This window comes from Protopterus annectens, chromosome 6.part0 (assembly GCF_019279795.1).
Source record: "Protopterus annectens isolate FY-2018-M chromosome 6.part0, PAN1.0, whole genome shotgun sequence".
Taxonomy (NCBI): Eukaryota; Metazoa; Chordata; order Ceratodontiformes; family Protopteridae; genus Protopterus; species Protopterus annectens.
In genome coordinates this window covers 1,915,650,549-1,915,669,288 of record NC_056737.1, presented here as the reverse complement: position 1 = coordinate 1,915,669,288, position 18,740 = coordinate 1,915,650,549, and the positions used below count along the sequence as shown (strand labels likewise).

The 18,740-nt window shown below is 40.8% G+C and overlaps 1 protein-coding gene across 1 annotated transcript in view; it reads left to right on the top strand.

Annotated features, from left to right (window-relative positions):
* Nucleotides 1–18,740, top strand: part of TTLL4 (tubulin tyrosine ligase like 4) — a 1,780,839-nt gene that overhangs the window by 112,762 nt on the left and 1,649,337 nt on the right. Inside the window, exon 3 of the mRNA XM_044073711.1 lies at nt 5,595–5,658. Within this exon, the coding sequence (XP_043929646.1) occupies nt 5,595–5,658 (64 nt within the window). The remainder of the gene's footprint in view (nt 1–5,594; nt 5,659–18,740) is intronic.

The window sequence follows — 18,740 nt, the reverse complement described above, 5'->3', positions numbered from 1 at the left end:
TATGTTAAGCAGAGATCGCCTCGGAGTAGACGATATGCGACAAAGTATAGCTGGAGTTTTTTAAGGTGGTCAGCATAGGGCATCTGCTTTAGGCCTGTGATTTTTTTTTAGTGAGGTATTTCTGCGGCCTTTCCAGTTGTTGCAGATGTCTTGAGAGGTACATAGCAAATGGGGCATTGTATTCTATAATGGGTCTAATGAGGGATGAGTACAGTGGGACAATGACCTCCTTTTTTCTGGATGAAATCTTCCTAACATTCTACTTGATTTAAAGCTATTCATGAGGAAGTTGAACTTAGCCTGTTGTTTGATAGTACTAATATTCAGCAAGATGAATGTAGAATTTTTAGTACATTTAACCCCCCTTTGCATCCGGCTTTAATTGTTTTTGAGAAAGTTTGCGAGTTGGACTTCCAAGTATCCAGGGGGGAAGTGACCATGGGTATATTGGGAATCTTACTGAACAAGAAAAAGCCTTACTAGGCTTTTTGAAAATGCAGAGGTTGCGTATCATGAAGCCAACAAAGGAGGAGGTCTGGTAATTATGGACCTTTTTGATTACCACAGGAGAATGTGTGAACTATTGGAGAGTGAAGCTTATGCTAGAGTATCACTAAAAGAGGTTAATGGTACTTGTAGGAGGGTATATGGGCAGATTAATGACATGTTTATCGAATGATGTATCATGTTGGATCTGTATAATTTTTTGAATTTGACATCTTTAATGCCCATTATTTCTGGGGTTCTGAAAATACAAGTGTAATAAACCTCCCTTTACGTACAACAGTTGATAGGAGGAATTCCTTAACATCAGCATGTGCCAGTATCTGGATACAAAACTTAAAAAGTTTATGGACTCTGAAAAGCATACTTGCAAGGACTCTTGGAGTCTTTAGGTGCCATTAACAAGTTGAAGTATGACTCTGATCACAATTTAGCCACTGTTGACATCAAAGATTTGTATACAGTTATTCCGCTGGTGGAGGGCATCCAATGGGTAATGGATTTTTTGAGAACGAAAGGGGTTTCTCATGAAGAAATTAATCTTTTTGAGGAATTGTTTGAGATTGTGCTTGATAATAATTTCTTTTTGTTCTGAAAGCCAATTTTATTTACAAAAAAGTGGGGTAGCAATGGGTTCCCCATGCAGAGCAGTTTAGCAAACTTAGTTATGGCCCATTGGGAACACAGATTTGTGTTTAATAGTACCTATTGGGGTAAAATCAAATTATATCAGCTTTATATGGATGATTTATTTCATATGTGGGAAGGAGACAAAAATGATTTTGAAGAATTTATGAAGTGCATTAATACTACTACTAACTTTTTAAGGTTCTCCAAGGAATTTAATACTAATAAAATATCTTATTTGGATGCCAGATTAATTAAGGATAGAACCAATAAGCAGTATATTTCCAAGATCTTTAGGAAAAATACCTACTCCAATAGCTTTTTGGACTTCTTAAGTTCCCATCCCACTCATCAGAAGAGGTCATTGGCGAAGGGGCAGTTGGTAAGAGCTGTGAGAATGGTAACCTTGGAGGACCATTTCCAACAAGAATGTGACCAATTGATGCTTATGTTTGGGAGGAGAGGGTAACCTACTCAATTATTGAGTTGAGAAACGAAGTTTCCTATAAGAGGTCTATAGGTTTTTATCATCCTCTTTTGGGTACCCCGATTATACCCCACAGTGAGATAGAGGGGAGCTCCTGTAGAAGTGTTTGGTAATAGATACACCCTGAATAATTTTACCTTGGATGCGGCTTACTTTATTAAGCAATTTAACATTAACCATAGTGATATCAGAAGGATCTTGTATAAGAATTGGCCTATTCTGGCAGACGACAGCCACTTGAGGGGAAAATTTGGGACGATCCCGAAGATAATCTTTAGAAGGGGCTATAATTTTAAATGTATATTAGAAAACGTGAATAATTCTTGTTCAGACACCAAACCATGGATGGCAATATGTGGGAGGTGTTCTTGGTATTCAAAAATTAATCAGGTTGATACTTTCCAGATAGGGATTGTGAAATACAAGATCTTTTATACGTTCGACTGTAATTCCAGAGGAGTTGTATATTTGGCCACGTGCCAAAAATGTTCAGGTTTTTACGTAGGCAAGACCAAATGTAGAATGAAGGAAAGGATTTGTGAACATGAATATGCAGTAAGGAAAGAGCAAAAGACCAATGCATTGGCAAGACATGTTAAACAATACCCTGGTCATACTTTTAAATATATGGCCATTGACATAGTTAGAATACGTCCAAAGGGGGCCTGGTAAATCTCCTGTTGGAGAAAAAAGAGCTTATTTGGCAGCTCAAACTTAATGATTTTAGTTGGCCGGGTCTTAATGACCACTGCTCAATTTCATGTTTACTGAAACTTAGAGCCTTAACTAGGTAAGTATTTTAGATTATACTTGGTTTATTAAGAGTATAATAATGTTGTTGTTTATCTTTTTTTGGCTTTTCCTGGTTAGGGGTCGCCACAGCGGAACTCCGGTCCGCTAATGACTGGCAGTATATTTTTATGGTGCCGAGTTGCCAGCCCGACACCCAGCCTTCAGCGAAGGCACGCCCATTCACACATGTCTTTCGGAGGCCACTCGACCGCTGGGAGGACATGCAGACTCCACACAGAAGGTACTCCAGCCAAGAATCGAACAGGAGAACCTCTTGCTGTGAGGCAACAACGCTACCGCTGTACCACCGTGGCTTACAAGAGTATAATAATGTATGATAATGTTATATTTACATGCATATACAGTGGATATAAAAAGTTTACACACCCCTGTTAAAATGCCAGTTTTTTGTGATATAAAAAGTTAGACCACAATAAATCATTTCAAAACTTTTCCCACCTTTAATGTGACCTATAACCTGTACATTTCAATTAAAAAACAAATCTGTTAGGAGAAAAATATAAAAAATAAAAAACATACAATAAGCTGGTTGCATAAGTGTGCACACCCTTAAACTAATACTTTGTTGAAGCACCATTTGATTTAATTACAGCATTCAGTCTTCTTGGGTACACACCTGCCATCAATTAGAGACTCTGATTAACCCCAAATAAAGTTCAGCTGTCCTAGTAGGATTTTCCTGACATTTACTCAGTTGCCAGCTACAGCAAAAGCCATGGTTCGCAGAGAGGATATAAAGCATCAAAGGGATCTCATTGTTGAAAGGTATCAGTCAGGAGAAGAGTACAAAAAATTTCCACAGCATTGGATGTACAATGGAACACAGTGAAGACAGTCATCAAAAAGTGGACAAAATATGGGACAACAGTGACATTGCAAAGAACTGGACATCCCTCCAAAATGGATGAAAAGACATGATGAAAACTGGTCAGGGAGGCTGCCAAGAGACCTACAGCAACACTGAAGGAGCTGCAGGAATTTCTGGTAAGTACTGGTTGTGTACTACATGTGACAGCAATCTCCCGTATTCTCCATATATCTGGGCTGTGGGGTAGGGTTGCAAGATGGAAGCCTTTTCTTACACAGAAAAACATCCAGGCCCAGCAAAAATTTGCAAAACAATACATTGTTTCCCAAAAGCATGTGGGAAAATGTGTTATGGTCTGATGAGGCCAAGGTTGAACTTTTTGGCCACATTTCCAAAAGGTACATTTGGCGCAAAAACAACACTTCACATCATCAAAAGAACACCATCCCCATGGTGAAGCATAGTGGTCGCAGTATCGTGCTTTGGGGTTGCTTTTCTTCAGTTGGTACTGGGGCTTTAGTCAAGGTGGAGGGAATTATGAACAGTGCCAAATACCAGTCAGTTTTGGCCCAAAACCTTCAGGCATCTGCTAGAAAGCTGAAGATGAAGAGGAAGTTCGCCTTTCAACACAACAATGACCCCAAGCATACATCCAGATCAACAAAAGAATGGCTTCACCAGAAGAAAATTAAAGTTTTTAAATGGCCCAGCCAGAGCCCAGACTTAAATCTAATAGAAAATCTGTGGGGTGACCTGAAGAGGGCTGTGCACAAAAGATGCCCTCGCAATCTGACAGATTTGGAAAGCTTTTGCAAGGAGGAGTGGGCAAATGTTGCCAAGTCAAGATGTGCCATGCTGATAGACTCCTATCCAAGAAGACTGAATGCTGTAATTAAATCAAAAGGTGCTTCAACAAAGTATTATTTTAAGGGTGTGCACACTTATGCAGCCAGCTTATTGTACTTTTTTATTTTTTTATATGTTTTCCCCTAACAGATATGTTTTTTTTTTCAATTGAATTGTACAGGATATAGGTCACATTAAAGGTGGAAAAAGATTTGAAATGATTTATTGTGGTCTCATTTTATTATATCACAAAAACCTGGCATTTTAACAGGGGTGTGTATATATGCACTGTATATGTATATGTGTGTGTATATATATATATATATATATATATATATATATATATATATATATATATATATATAGTTTTTCTCTTTTATTTTCATGTTTTATGTAATGATTTTAAAGAAATGTGAAGTCTAGTTTTTATAATGAGGCTTTTGGATGTACGTCTGGGGTGGAGTGAATAATTAATGTTGATGTTTCTTAGGAGGGAGTTTTGATTGGTGAATTTTTTATATAAAATGGTGAATGGGGAATATCTAATACATTAATTCCATATGCAAGACTGCATATAAGGAAACTACAATGGCATTTTAAAGTTTATGGTGTCAACATTTCTGACTTGGGAGTCATGATTTCTATCATTCCCTTGTGGTATGAAGACAAGAGTCCTTTTGGTGGTCAGAGGCCCGCCAATTCAACAAGGGTCTCCTTTAATCTGCCCCCGCCGCCTAAACTTGGACTACAGACGATCAGACTATGCATGGGGACTCGGCTGGCAGGGCAGTGCATTCAGGGCAATGAACCAGATTTTGTGTGTGTGTATATATAGATATAGATATAGATATAAAGTTTGGCTACCCTTTTAGGGGGCACCTGACAATCTGGGGCAAGGAAAACTGAAGAAAATGGCGTTTTCTGCTTCTTTTATATCCCTGACGAACTGACATCAGGGAAGGGGCGACAGCGGCCGACGCAGGACCCAAGACTTTGGAATTCAGGCAGGCTAAGGGCAACCTGCCAGCAGGATTACCCAAATGTAATGACTGCAACATTGAATACACTGGAACATCTACATTTATGCTAAGTTTACACAACTGTACTTTACAGCTGTTCATCTGGGGAAAATTTAGTTTAAGTATGAATATGTAAACAGTAGCTGTACAGGTAAATAAGTATACTGCCCAGAAGTTTCATTGATCTTCAGCAGCTGTAGTAATTATAGAGGAGTCTGGTCATGTATTTATTACCACTTTTACTGTTACGAGTTTTAAATTTTGTTCACTTTATTCATTTCATAGTCTCATTGTTGTACCTCTTTTCATTACCAAAAAATGTCACTTGTCTCATATATATATATATATATATATATATATATATATATATATATATATATATATATATATATATATATATACCCTTCCCAGCTGAGAAGTATTATTTTAATTCTGACTGATGGAGAGGTTTGAGGCTGTTGTTAACCATTGTACTTTTTCTTTTGTTTAGAAGAGTTGGTCTGCTCCTCTGATCTTGAGGCATCTTCTCTTACTTCACTGGCTGGCCTTTCAAGGTATGTGTTAGAGCTTTATTGAAGAGGCTTTTGAGCCTTAACACTGTTATGTCTTTCATGCTTTAAAATGTTTACTGGCAGGTACCACTTTGTTTCCAAATGGATTCCTTCAACACTGCTGACTGTTGTCATAGATTGCATTTGGACTGTTAGAATCCTATTTAAGACTTAAAAGTAATGAATATTTAATAATATCTTGAATTTTGATTACACTTCCAAAATACATTTCCTTTAAGATGGCAATTTGGGAGATGTTTTCCTTTAAAATTAGTAAAGATAATTGTCTTTAGGCAAACTCCTATCTCCCAGTACACTAGCTAAGTACAGCAGCCTTCTGAAGTGTCTGTGTGTGTGTGTGTGTGTCTGTGTGTGTGTGTGTGTGTGTGTGTCTGTGTGTGTGTCTGTGTGTGTGTCTGTGTGTGTGTCTGTGTGTGTGTCTGTGTGTGTGTCTGTGTGTGTGTGTGTGTCTGTGTGTCTGTGTGTCTGTGTGTGTGTCTGTGTGTGTGTGTCTGTGTGTGTGTGTGTGTGTGTCTGTGTGTGTGTGTGTGTGTGTGTGTCTGTCTGTGTGTGTGTCTGTCTGTGTGTGTGTCTGTCTGTGTGTTTGTGTGTTTGTCTGTGTGTTTGTGTGTGTGTCTGTGTGTTTGTGTGTGTGTCTGTGTGTCTGTGTGTCTGTGTGTCTGTGTGTGTCTGTGTGTGTCTGTGTCTGTGTGTGTGTGTGTCTGTGTGTGTCTGTGTGTGTCTGTGTGTGTCTGTGTGTGTCTGTGTGTCTGTGTGTGTCTGTGTGTGTCTGTGTGTGTCTGTGTGTGTCTGTGTGTGTCTGTGTGTGTGTGCGTGTGTCTGTGTCTTTCTTGAACCAAATGCTATGCCTTCATTTATTGCTTTTTAAACTTCATAGGTATGCATTACGTTAAAAGCCACAGGGGCCCTTTTAGGCCTAGCCAGGTGTCACAAATCTCTGACAAGTTTTTATTTCTAAAACATTTAGAAGCTGCAGCCTAGCAAATGAACCATTTGTTGGCTACCTATGTCCATTACAGATGTAGGTGCCAAACCAATGATGAATTTTATATTCCCCATCCAGTTGTCCAAATTAATTGGATTGGGAGGGCGGCCTAATGGTAAAGGGGTTTTCCTTACAAATACAAGGTGCAGGGTTTGAGTCTCACAAGGGATAATTGGCTAGGCTTAAAAAATGGCTCGCAAGGCCAGTTAGCTTCGTATGAATCTATGATTAGAACCTATGATTATGATTACACTTGAATTGGTTTAGAGAGGAGCTCTGTTTCCTATGAATGGGGTAGCCAGATCCAGAGAAGATGTAGTCTCTGGGATATTTATCTGTCTCTCCAGCATGTGTTGTTTGGATCACCGGCAAGGTTTAAGTATTTAGAATGGGTAATTATGGTGCCGTTTCTTTTTCGTATATGCAGGAGGTCCATCATGTCGGGGTTCGACAATGCCTTGTATGCCAGGTATACATATCCCTGCAGCAACCTGTAGGAGACTGACTACAGGGGTAGGGCTATGAGGTTGTCTGCATAGGAGATGTTACCTTGTATTTTTTATTGAGGAACCTATGTGGATGTTCCAAATGTAGAATTTGCATCATTCGGTACATACCAAAGGGGGCATTGTATTCTGTGATATGTCTGAATGCCAATACAGTGGAACAGTGACCTCCTTGGATCTTGATGAACCCTAATTTCCTTAATTGAGTTGCCTCAAATAATTGCTTAAACTTTAATAGATCTTTAAAAAAGACAATTGTCAGCATTTCCTTAATAGTGACTAAAGCTAGAACTAAAATCCTTCCTGCTTGGACTCCTCACCTTCCCATCTTCTAAATGCATTCTAGGAAGAGCTTGGTCTTTAACTTCTGTAAAACTCCTTCTACTTAGCCTTGGCTTACGTGTACTCCCTTCCCTCTTCATCTCCTTGCTCTCAGTTGATCCTGTGATCCCTTTCCCTCATGTTCCCTTTCCTTCCATTTTATTGTCTTATCAGCCTTACTCAATGTTCTTTTTTTATTTTTTATTTTTTGTTTTCTTTTAAGTTCAGCCACTGTTAATAATTAGTAGGCATCCTTCAATCCCACAGGATCATGGGTTTGCATCTCTACTAGACTTATTTGAGTAGCATCCTCTGTGGCTGTGCTGTCCAGTCTGGGAGTGGCAGTCCTGTCCACATTCTGAACAGCAGTAGGCAAATGTCAGTCTGGTATCACAGGCATGGACCTTCCTGAGGGCTCTCTTATCCTCTGCTCTTCTTGCCAAAGTGGTTTCATACACAGTGAGTGCTTCCTTTACTTCCCATTTCCAGTCAGTCTTGTCTTGAGGAGCGAGAATACCAGGTGTTCAAGCTGATGAAAAGAGCTCTGAGGTCATGCTTGCATATGTATTTGTAGTGCACCTTAAGTCCTCTTTCCAGATTCCAGCTCTCTAAAAAGGTCTTTTGGTGTTCACCCGTCCATCATGTGTAAGACATGATCCAATCAGCACACACGTCTCTGTTTCAGTAGAGTGAACACTGAGTTGGTGCCTGTCTTGTCAAGCACTGTCCAGTTGGGGATCTTGTCCTGCCATGATATACAAAGTATGTGCCTAAGGCAGCGCATAACACATCGAGCCACTGATCCAGTTTTGAGTGCAGAGTCCATCTTTCACTGCCATACAGTAATGGGCTCAAAACATAGGCAGTGTAAACCTGCGTCTTGGTGTGCACAGTGAACTTTAGTCCATACTCATTTGTCAGCCTGGAAAACGTTGTGGCAGCTTTTCCAGTGTGCTTTTTGATCTTGCTGTCAAGCGAGAAGTTGTCCGAGATTAAATCTGGATGCACAAACTCCTGGACAACCTCCAGCTCATATTCGCTCACTCTGATTGATGGCTCATTACTTATGTTTTGGCATATCACCTGGATCTTCTTTAAACTGGTTGTGAGACCAAATTCATGCATGCATTTGCAAACTGAGTCAGGAGTGACTGAAGTTCTTGCTGAGTGTGAGCCACAATAGCTGTGCCTCTGTGAGCAGGAACTGCCTTAGACTTTTCCTAAGCACCCTGGCCTTCGATCTAAGCCTCTACAGTTTGAAGAAGTTGCCATCTATTCTGGTTCAGAGAAAGATGCACTCTATAGCAGTTCTGACAGCAAGTTTCACCAGAACTGAAAAGAAGATTCCAAACAATGTTGGAGCCAGTACATTTCTGTTGCTTTACTCCACTGAGAGTCTTGAAAGGTTTGGATGTGTATCTGTCGTATGTGGTCACCTTAATGCCTTCATGGAGGGCCTTATAATACTAATCAATATTAGAGGAGAGCTGTTCTTTGCCAGAACAGCAAACAGACTTTCCTAGTGCCAAAGTTGAATGCCTTGGTCAGATGAATGGCAGTATACAGTGGTTTGTTTTATTCCGTGCACTTTTCGTGCAGTTGCCTAACAGAGAAAACCATGTCTGTAGTAGACAATTCAGCTCTAATCCCACACTGAGAATGTGAGTAAACTCAGTTTCCAAGAACATGGAGCATCTTTAGGGCAACACATGGAAGCACCTTCCCTGTGGTACAGCGAAGAAAGATGCTGTGATAGCAGTTAGTCACTTTTATCACCCTTATTCTTATATCTAGTAACTATGTTTCGCATTTCTTGTATCTTGCAGTACACTACCTTCACTTCAGCATTGGCAGGGTATTGCATGCAGCTGTGAGATTAGGGCACAGTTGGCACATTTAAGGATTTTTGAGAGAATGCCATCTTTCCTGGGGGCTTTTCCATAACAGAGTGCTTTTTAGTGCATTATTGAGTTCCTCCAAGGTGGGCTCCACATTGAATTCAGTCGTAGTTGATAGAGGCACAATGGCATTTGGGTTCTCTCCATAACTATGGTGCGTCTGGCATACAGCTGAAAGTAGTATTCCAACCAGCATTCCATCTGCTTGAGTCTGTCCTTCAAGACCTCACCTGTTGGCTGGCTTAAGTGGGGCAGTCTTTCTTTTGTGATGGACCGATAGCATGCTTTATCCCATTGTTCATTCCTCACATGTTACCAATGTCCAGGGCCTGCTGAGTGTTGAAGCAAAGTTGGAGCCGATAATCTTTTGCACATCGCTGAGCTAACTGCTGCACTTTACTCCAAACACACTGGAATGCTTGCAAGGTCTCCTTATTAGGTGAGGACCTGTATGCAGGCAGTGCCCATCTCTCCTTTTCAATAAGGGGTGTCAGTACTTCATTGTGGACTTCAAACCAATCAGCACCCTTGGCTGTCTTTACAAAGATATTGCAGTTTTTTTGATAATATTCCGTAATTCTTCCCATCTCTTGATGGTGTCCATGCCATCCAGGCAGGGCAAGACCTCTTCGAGTGGTTGAAAAAACTTGCTTACTTTTGAAGGGTCACAAGCCTTGTCTATGTCAGTGTATGGCCTCCCTTCCTTTTTAGAGTGACAGAACCTTCTTGTCTAGATATTCACCTTACTATGCATGAGCAAGTGATCAGTATCAGTCTCTGCTGTGGTAACTGCCTAAACTGCTGCGTTTGGTGATGACCAATGTCAAGTTGGTGCCAATGTTTCAGTCTTGGATGTCGCCATGAAACTTTGTGCTAGGGTTTGACATTGAAGAATGTGTTGGTTATACAGAATTCATATTGGGAACTAAGTTTGAGACGTGGTCTGTTTTCATTCATCTTTCCTGTTCCGAACTGTCCCATACAAGATGGCCAGTTGATATGGTCATTGCCAACTGTGGCATTAAAATTGCCAAGAATGAGTAATGGTTCATGGGAAGAGACCTCTGATGGCAGCACTAAGTTCATCATAAAACTTGTCCTTGACTTCTTGAGTCAAAGTTAAAGTAGGAGCATCGACACTGAACATGTTGACTATGGACAGTGGTGTTTATAGCTGAATTTTCAGCAGTCTCTCTCTTCCCATATTTGATGGTATGAGCCGACAAGGTTTCTTCTGATTGTGAAACCAACACCATGCTCCTTGGTCTCTACATTTTTCTAGCATGGAAAGCTTCCAGAAAAGTCCACCTCCTTGAGACATCCAATGGATAACAGCCTTGTTTCCTGTTGAGCCCCAGTGTCCATCTGCAATCTGCGCAGCTCATTGTTAGTGACTGCTGTCTTCCAAGCATAAATGATGTTCTGTAGATCTTCCACAAGGCCTGGAGTCATTGTCCTTAAGTTCCATGTGCTTGGCCTAAAAGGCTGGTTTATTTTGTTGCTTTTTTGTTTTTTTTTCCAGGTATATAATTAACTCTCCACCAGTTGGGTGCTCCCTAAGCCCCACACACCCAGTGCAGCAAGTGGATCATGATGAAGGTAACACCTATTTCTCTGGGGCTGCTTAGCTTAAGGTGGGCAGTGGCTGCTCAGTGAGATGAAAGGCTCTCTCCCATTGTTGGAAGCAGTCTCTGGCACCTTGGTCTGTCAGTTGAGTACATTAGCTTATCAGTAACTGCTTCCAGTGATGTACCACCTCTCAGAAAGTAAAGCTGGAGTGTCTTCTCCAGTGTGTAGGCCTGGGCAACTGAATTTTGAGGAAATGGCTAATGCCAAGAAGCAGGTTTCCTCTCTCTGTGTGACTGATGTAAGCAACGGGGAAAGGCAAGACCAGCACAGCTTGGCATCCATGTCCTCACAGGTGCTGCCAGAGTGAGGTCGAGTACAACCTCAAACTATCTTGGTGACCCCATCTCCAGATTTTTCCTGTAGGTTTACTCCTGAAGCCTTTACCCTGATTAGGTATTGCCGCAAGGCAGTGGAGTTTTTAAGTCTGAGTTTAACTTCTCGTAAGTGGGCTGCCTTCCCAGGCTGACAAGCCTCACCTGATGAGATTAATCCAGATTAATAATCTAACATTTTGCAAATCATTCCTATGTTGAAATTTGTTTGTCTGGGATGTTCTTTCCAACACCCTGGCAGACCTTAATAGGTTCTTCGGGATCAGTGCTCTACCCCAGTTAGCAAATTTTAAAAAATTACACACAAATGTTCTTGCATGTTTTTTGGAATAGACCACCATTTTTGTTGCAGTTTCCTGATATTCTGGTGAACAGAGTTTATTTGTGTTTAGAACAAGCTTAAAGTTGGCATCAGTGGATTTTTCTTTAGGAAGACTTTCACAGGAATAAAGCAAATGGGCTTTTTATAATTGTGACCTGTCTTCTGTTTGGCTGAATTTTTTTGTCCAGCATTGTATATTCCCATGGAGTGAAGTGGGGTCTCAGACTGGCCTGTCTTTAAAGATAGACTGATAGGTTCTTAGTCCCACTTCTTTTTAGCTTGAAATTATTAAAATTTGCAGTTAATGGAAGTTAAATGTCTAATAGTGAAACAGCTCCATGAAAAAATAATCTTGAGCATCTATCTTTAGATCCAATGTCCTTTTTTGTTCATTCTTCAACTGATGGGTTTGCATCCCGAGACTTGGATTTGACTCGGCCACTTCTACGAAATCATCGCATCCAAGAATGCTTTAGCTTTAACAGAATAACAATAATTCTAATGCCTGGGTTTGTACAAACACTTCTATGCTCAGTTTAGCAGGTTTGTTAAACTGAGCATAGAAAGAAGTGTTTGTACGAACTCAGGCTTTAGAATTATTGTTCTGTTTTAATCTCAGTTTTGTGAAAAGATGGAAATGGAAGTCTGTTTGGTAGCTGTTGGGTTGTTGACGAGTGTGGTACAGTTAGTCGTTCTGATGAAGTCAGCTTGTGGTTGCTGACAAAAGTGCTTAACTGTTGTGGTTTCCCAAATAAAAGTTTTTGAATACATGACTGTCAGCGGTTTTTTGGATTTCTGGCAAGTTTTTTGTTGGTTGTTGGTTTTGTGTTTCTCCTTCACAGTATGTCATATCTTCTCAAAAAGCTTCTAGAAGGATTTAACAAAAGTAAATAGAAAATTCATTTTCTGGGCCCTTAGCAAGGACCTGGACCCTTTTTCTGCACCTGTGCATTCTATCCTTGAATTTTTAAATTCAGTTTTATTGAAGGTGCTAGTTTTTCAGCTATTAAAATGCAATTGCATGCTTTTCTAATTTCCACTTGGAAGAGAATAACCCTACCTTAGCTTCTTTTAAACTATGTAAAGCCTTTCTTAAGTATGTCTTTTTACTTATACTATCTTTAAAGGATCCTACTGCCCCTTAGAATACAACTATAATGCTTCAGGCCTTGACACAACCTCCATTCAAACCTTAAGCCAAAGCAGAACTAATTTTTTTTTCCTGGAAAACCATTTTTCTGGTCACTATTACATCATCTAGAAGTGTCCAAACTCCACGGTCTGTCTTCTAAGCTTCTTTACATGTTTTTTCATAAAGACAGGGAGGGTGTCCTTGTGAATAAATGCTTGTTTTTTTTGCCTAAGATAGCTGCTGAGTCTAGTATAAACCAGGTCATTAATCTGCCAATATGCTACACCTTTTGGATATACATAGGCAACTTCACTTTTATCTTCACAGAACCAAAAACTTCAGGAAAGATGACAAACTATTTGCTTCATTTTCTCCTAACAGATTGGGCAAAACAGTATCCAAATTTACATTGGCAAAGTGGTTAACTGAATGCATCTCCTTTGTTTATGGTTTTATAAAGTTTATCCTTACTCAAGCTTCCTACAGCTCAGTCCATGAGGTCTTCAGCAATTTCTTCAGGCTTTTGGTCAAGAGTTTCCTTAGATGACATGTATGCAGCTCTAGCTTGTACTAATTCTAGCATTTGTATTGTTCGTTACAAATTAAATTTGATTTTCTGGAACAAAGAAGCTTTTGGCTGTGCAGTACTCCAGAATATTCTTCCATGAGGGCCTCCCAAAGTTACAGTAGCTAGAGACTTTGTCCCATCAGTTGAGGAGTGAATGAAAAGGACAATCGGATAAGTTATGTACTCATCATAACATTCCATCAGTTGTCCATTTTCATTCTTCCTCCACTTCATATCCACCTGCCCCCATCCTTTGCTTCTGGAAAGATCTAAGAGTTGTACAGGAACCTCTGTTCCTTGTTTGAGTTTCCTTTTTCCTTTTGTTAATTTATATAATAGTTGTCCCTTTATATCTAGGGGCAGCAAATTTGATCAAAGGTATGTTAGGTTGGTGGGGCATTATGGGTAATGGGAGGAAGTTAAGAGTTCTTGGATCTGATGATCTGGTAGAAGAGAACAGTCTGATCCGAGTCGTGGATTGGAACCCATCAGTTGAGGAAGAATGAAAATGGACAACACAGATGGAACGTTATGGTGAGTATATAACTATTTTTTTTCTTGTCATATGTAACAAGCTTTTGCCTCTCTCAAATATTTTTAAAGTCTTACTGTTATTTTAAGTAATCTTCCTCTCTCTCCCTCACTAGTGTGATCATCAAGCATCTTTCCCTCAACTTGGGTGCCCATTCATTTCCCAGTGGTGGGGGAGTCCACAGATTCACTGGGGCAAAATTGATTCAAGGCTGTTGTACAAGACACCTGGGTTGCTTGTGTCCTCACTGGTATGTCATCTGTTAGGCCATTCATAAGAAAAATGCCCGAACCCCCTTCTCTGAAAGTGACATGATTATTTATGCCACTGCAAGGAGTAGTTCTTTGTTCATGCATGTCTCCACATGTGCCAAGGGCTGCCATTGTTGACTTGGGACGTCACACCCATTTCATCCATGCAGCAGCTCCCTGCATCCTGACATGTCTGCGCTTCAGCAGTGTGTGTATTAGCAGAGCAGTGGTATGTTTCTGATGGGACCATCATCCCAGGATGGGCACAACCAGTTATCTTTGCCTGTGCTATCAAGCACCTGAACTACTGATCAAAATCCAGTCATGTGTGCCATGATCAGGACTTTATTCCTCTGTGCCACAGGTGTAGGCTTTTTTCTTTTTGGCAATTGTCTGAAATGACAGCTCTGTTAAACTTATTTATTTATTTATTTATTTATTTATTTTATTTAAATTTGTTGACCGGGAGTGTCCGACTAGACGTGGGTCCATTTTCAGCAGAGGCCTGGGGAGAAAAGCTCCACAGTAAAATAAACAGACAGTAGTTACATTGGATTACATAGCGATTAACAATTTACAATTGTTACAATTACAAAACTAATCTACAAATGTGGCTTTTGCCATTTACATTTCTTCTTATATGGGATTTTCTTTTCTGGTTTCCTTAGCTATGCAATTGCACTGGTGGTGGTGCTCTCTTTGCAGATGTTCTTAGTGTTTCACTGTTAGTCATCACCTGTGGGTTATCCCTGCTGTGGTAGCGCTCGGCTGGCCCGAATACCAGAGTCATTGTTTTTCTGTGTCTGAGCTGCCGTTTGTTGACTGATGTCAGGTAGTCGGTGCTGTAAAGCAGGACAGCTGACACCATTACATCAGTTTTTCTTGCCGTGTAGCCCATAGCAGAAGCAGTTGGCAAGTGTGCCGGTCGGTCACTACCAGAGCTAGACTTACAGCTGAAAACAACTAAACCGAAATACCCCGTTGGGGATTCTTTTTTCTTGCACTAACAGATGTCTGAAAAAGTTAACCATTGTCTCGCCTGTGGAAAGCAGATCCCACACCTAGACTTCATTCATACTGAATCACTTGTTTAGGCCAAGACCACAACGTCCCCTGATGGTGGTTATGTGCCCTCTTCAACGCAAGAACCGTTTGTCTAGAGCTCTTATTGTAGACAGGTATTTCGTCTTCCGTCTTCGCATTCCGAAATGGTGTCTGTCAGCCAACAATCCGTAGACATTCTGAAAATACAGAGAGATAAAGATAGAGACAGACCACACAAGGCTAAGCTTTCCGATGATGCTACCGCTAAGCAGGTAGTCTTTTCTCCGGAGTTCAGTGAGGCACTTTCGCAACCCCCGATATATCTACGCGGGCCTCTACCGGCACCCTTTCGGAGTCTGGTATGCCGCAGAAGTCTTCTTCGTCTTCTCAGCCTTTGGTTGTCTCTGCCTCGGTTGGGTCCGGAGCCATGACACAGGCACCGGCTTCCGTGGAGGCCTTCCAGACTACTAATTCTAGACAAAAACTGATGTCTTTTCAACCAACTACCGTTTCTCTCAGACCTATTGATACTCCTAGGCCTAGAAGTCGGGCCACTCCTAGAAAGTCTACCTCTAGCCACCATCTTACTCCTGCTCCACCACCCCAAGCCCAAATGCTTAAGATGGCGAAGGATCTTATTTCCCTTATCAGGGGTAGTCAGGCCACAACTTCTAAAAGGAAAAGACACCCTTCTCCTGAAATAATGACAGCAGGATTCTGAGGAATCTGATTATTCAAATTTTGAAGAGGAACAACAACCTCTGACTGCTTGAGGATTCATATGCGGAGGAATCCATTCCTTCCTCCCCACCATATGACCTTTCCTTTGGGGAAACCCTTCACACCCTCGGGGAACATTTCCACTGGGAATCTCAGGACTTCCCTCCAGTCTAAGAAAAGACTGAGAGTTTCTAGACCTGCCCCAGCACAGACACCTGGCCATCTCCCCTGTCTTAGAAGTGATGGATGATGATTTTCATGAATCCAGCTTAGCCCCTGATGTGCTCCCAGTAAACCTGACAGGTATTAGAGTACCGAATTCTCACAAATACCTGTACAGAAATCCTTCTGCAGACTCTGAGGTGCATTACACTGGGACCTAAAGGAGCTAAGGCTAGTTCTGCAACAAATCATATTCCTTCTGACAAGGATTTCAGAGCGCTGGACAGATGGAATAAAAAAATATACACCTCTGCAACCTTCACTATCAGAGCACTCAGCTGTCAGTCCCATATGTTAAAATATCAACAACACACTTTGGAACTATTAAAGCAAAAGATTTCTATCTTTCCTGACTGCCAATTCTAAAGAGTTGGCAGATTTATTGCACTCTACTTGTCAAGTGGCCAACACTCATTGCACTGTGGATGTGATGCCCTAGAAGCCTCAGGCAGGGCAGCCATGTCAGGATCTGTCCTTAGCAGACATGCATGGTTGAAGGAACAACCTCTCCCTGATCATGTCAAGTCTAAATTAATTGATGCACCCTTGGATAAGGACTGCTTCTTTGGAGTAAAATCAGAAGTGATTCTTAAAAAGATGGAAGACCAAGCAAAATCTATGCAAACAGTAAAAGATTTCTTTCAGGTTCAACCTCCTAGGTTCAGCAGGAATTTTCCCTCTAAGCACTGGTCCTTTCCTGCACTTAGCAGACAGGGGCAAGGTAAGCCCAGCAGGGACAAGACCACCCAGGCCCCTATCCCAGGGACAGCAAAGAACCAAACAGTGGACCACTTTCACCCCAGAGGAAGGGAGTTCTAAGCCATCCTTCTATGGCAAAAGTGTCAATGACTCCATCCCCCCCCCCCGCCCTCCTTTCACTCACCAAAAGCTAAGAGGAAGGCTCTTCCTCTGCAAGGAAAGTTGGCTTTCTGTAACCAAGGACCAATGGGTCTTAAAGATAATATTTCAGGGATACAAATTCTCTTTCAACGAACTCCCAATTCCAAGAGTGTACCCAGACTTGCCTCCAAATCAGTGGGCAGAGGCATTGAAACAAGTCCAAACTTTCATATCCCAGGGGGCAGTAGAACCTGTTCCCGCAGATCAAACAGGCAAAGGCTTTTATTCCAGACTATTCCTGGTTCCCAGAAAAAGAGGGCACTTGGTGCCCCATCCTGGATCTATCCATTCTGAACACCTCCCCGGTGGTCCCCAAATTCAAAATGCTAACTTTGCATCAGCTGCTGCCTATGCTGACCAAAAATGCCTGGTTAGTGGCCATAGACCTAAAAGATGCCTACCTCCACATCCCTATAAGGGAATCCTGCAGGAAATTATTGTGCTTCAGAGCAGGCTCACAACACTTTCATTTCTCTCTGCTACCTTTTGGCTTATCTACTACTCCCAGGGTATTCACCAAATGCGTAGCTCTGGCCATAACATTTTGCAGACAGAAATATACAGATTTACCCTCATCTGGACGACTGCCTCATTCTGGCAGAGTGCAAATCTGGTTTTACAGATTTTAAGTTTGCCATTTTAGAGTCAATGAAAATGGATACAAGGGGAGATGATTACAAGAACAACCTACTATTAAGAGAGATTAAGTGGCAGTTGAGACTTAAATCTAATTATTTGCCGGGTCTCAACGAATATATTAATATTAAGGCAATACTTATTGACAAAGCTGCCTCAGTTTGATTTTGTTAATACTTAATACAATATATAATGTTTATATATTTATATAATACACGATTTTTATTAGAACCATGTATTATTATATATTGTGTATATATATATATATATATATATATATATATATATATATATATATATATATATGAGTATAACGAACCAGCCCAGACAACCAATGTAAGTAGTGTAACAAACCAGTACCCCAACTGCCGTATGAACACGCGAACTCCACTCGTTCTCCTCAACAGGTTATGGAAGCGTAAGTGATATCAAGTCCAAACGTAGCAGTTCAAGATAAAAAGCAACAATATAAGGACGCCAAATGCACAAATAGCTAAAACTCTTTAATAGTACGAACGTGAGCGCTTTCGCGGATGAAACCGCTTCTTCAGACGTAATACACATAACAAACACAAGTCTCCATTTAAATATAAAATACATCACTTCCTGGTTATACGTCACTTGTACTTAAAGATGTAGGAACATTTATAAACGACCTAATAAATAAGATGCTTGTCACACACTAAACAATATAAAAGGCAGTATGCAATAGATAAAACATATCCTAAAACTAGATATCATATATAAAATACTAGCAATGTGATCTCCTAACAAACTTAAAGTGCTTGTTGCTCACTAATGACACAATAACAATATAACATAAATGTTCTAGAGCTGGGTGTCATATGTCAAATAAATGATAATAATACAATTCATCTTAAGGGTCTGGCTTTCAGAATCGGTTTAATGGGGACGTTGTCATTGAGACCAACGCCCCTATGTGCCGCTAGGCGAAGTATCCACCTGGTTTCAGCCTCCTCGGTAGAATTAACAATATCACCCCCTCTGGCCCCTGCTTCCTCTACATGTAAAACTTGGAACAAAAAGGAGTGATGCTGACCTAGTG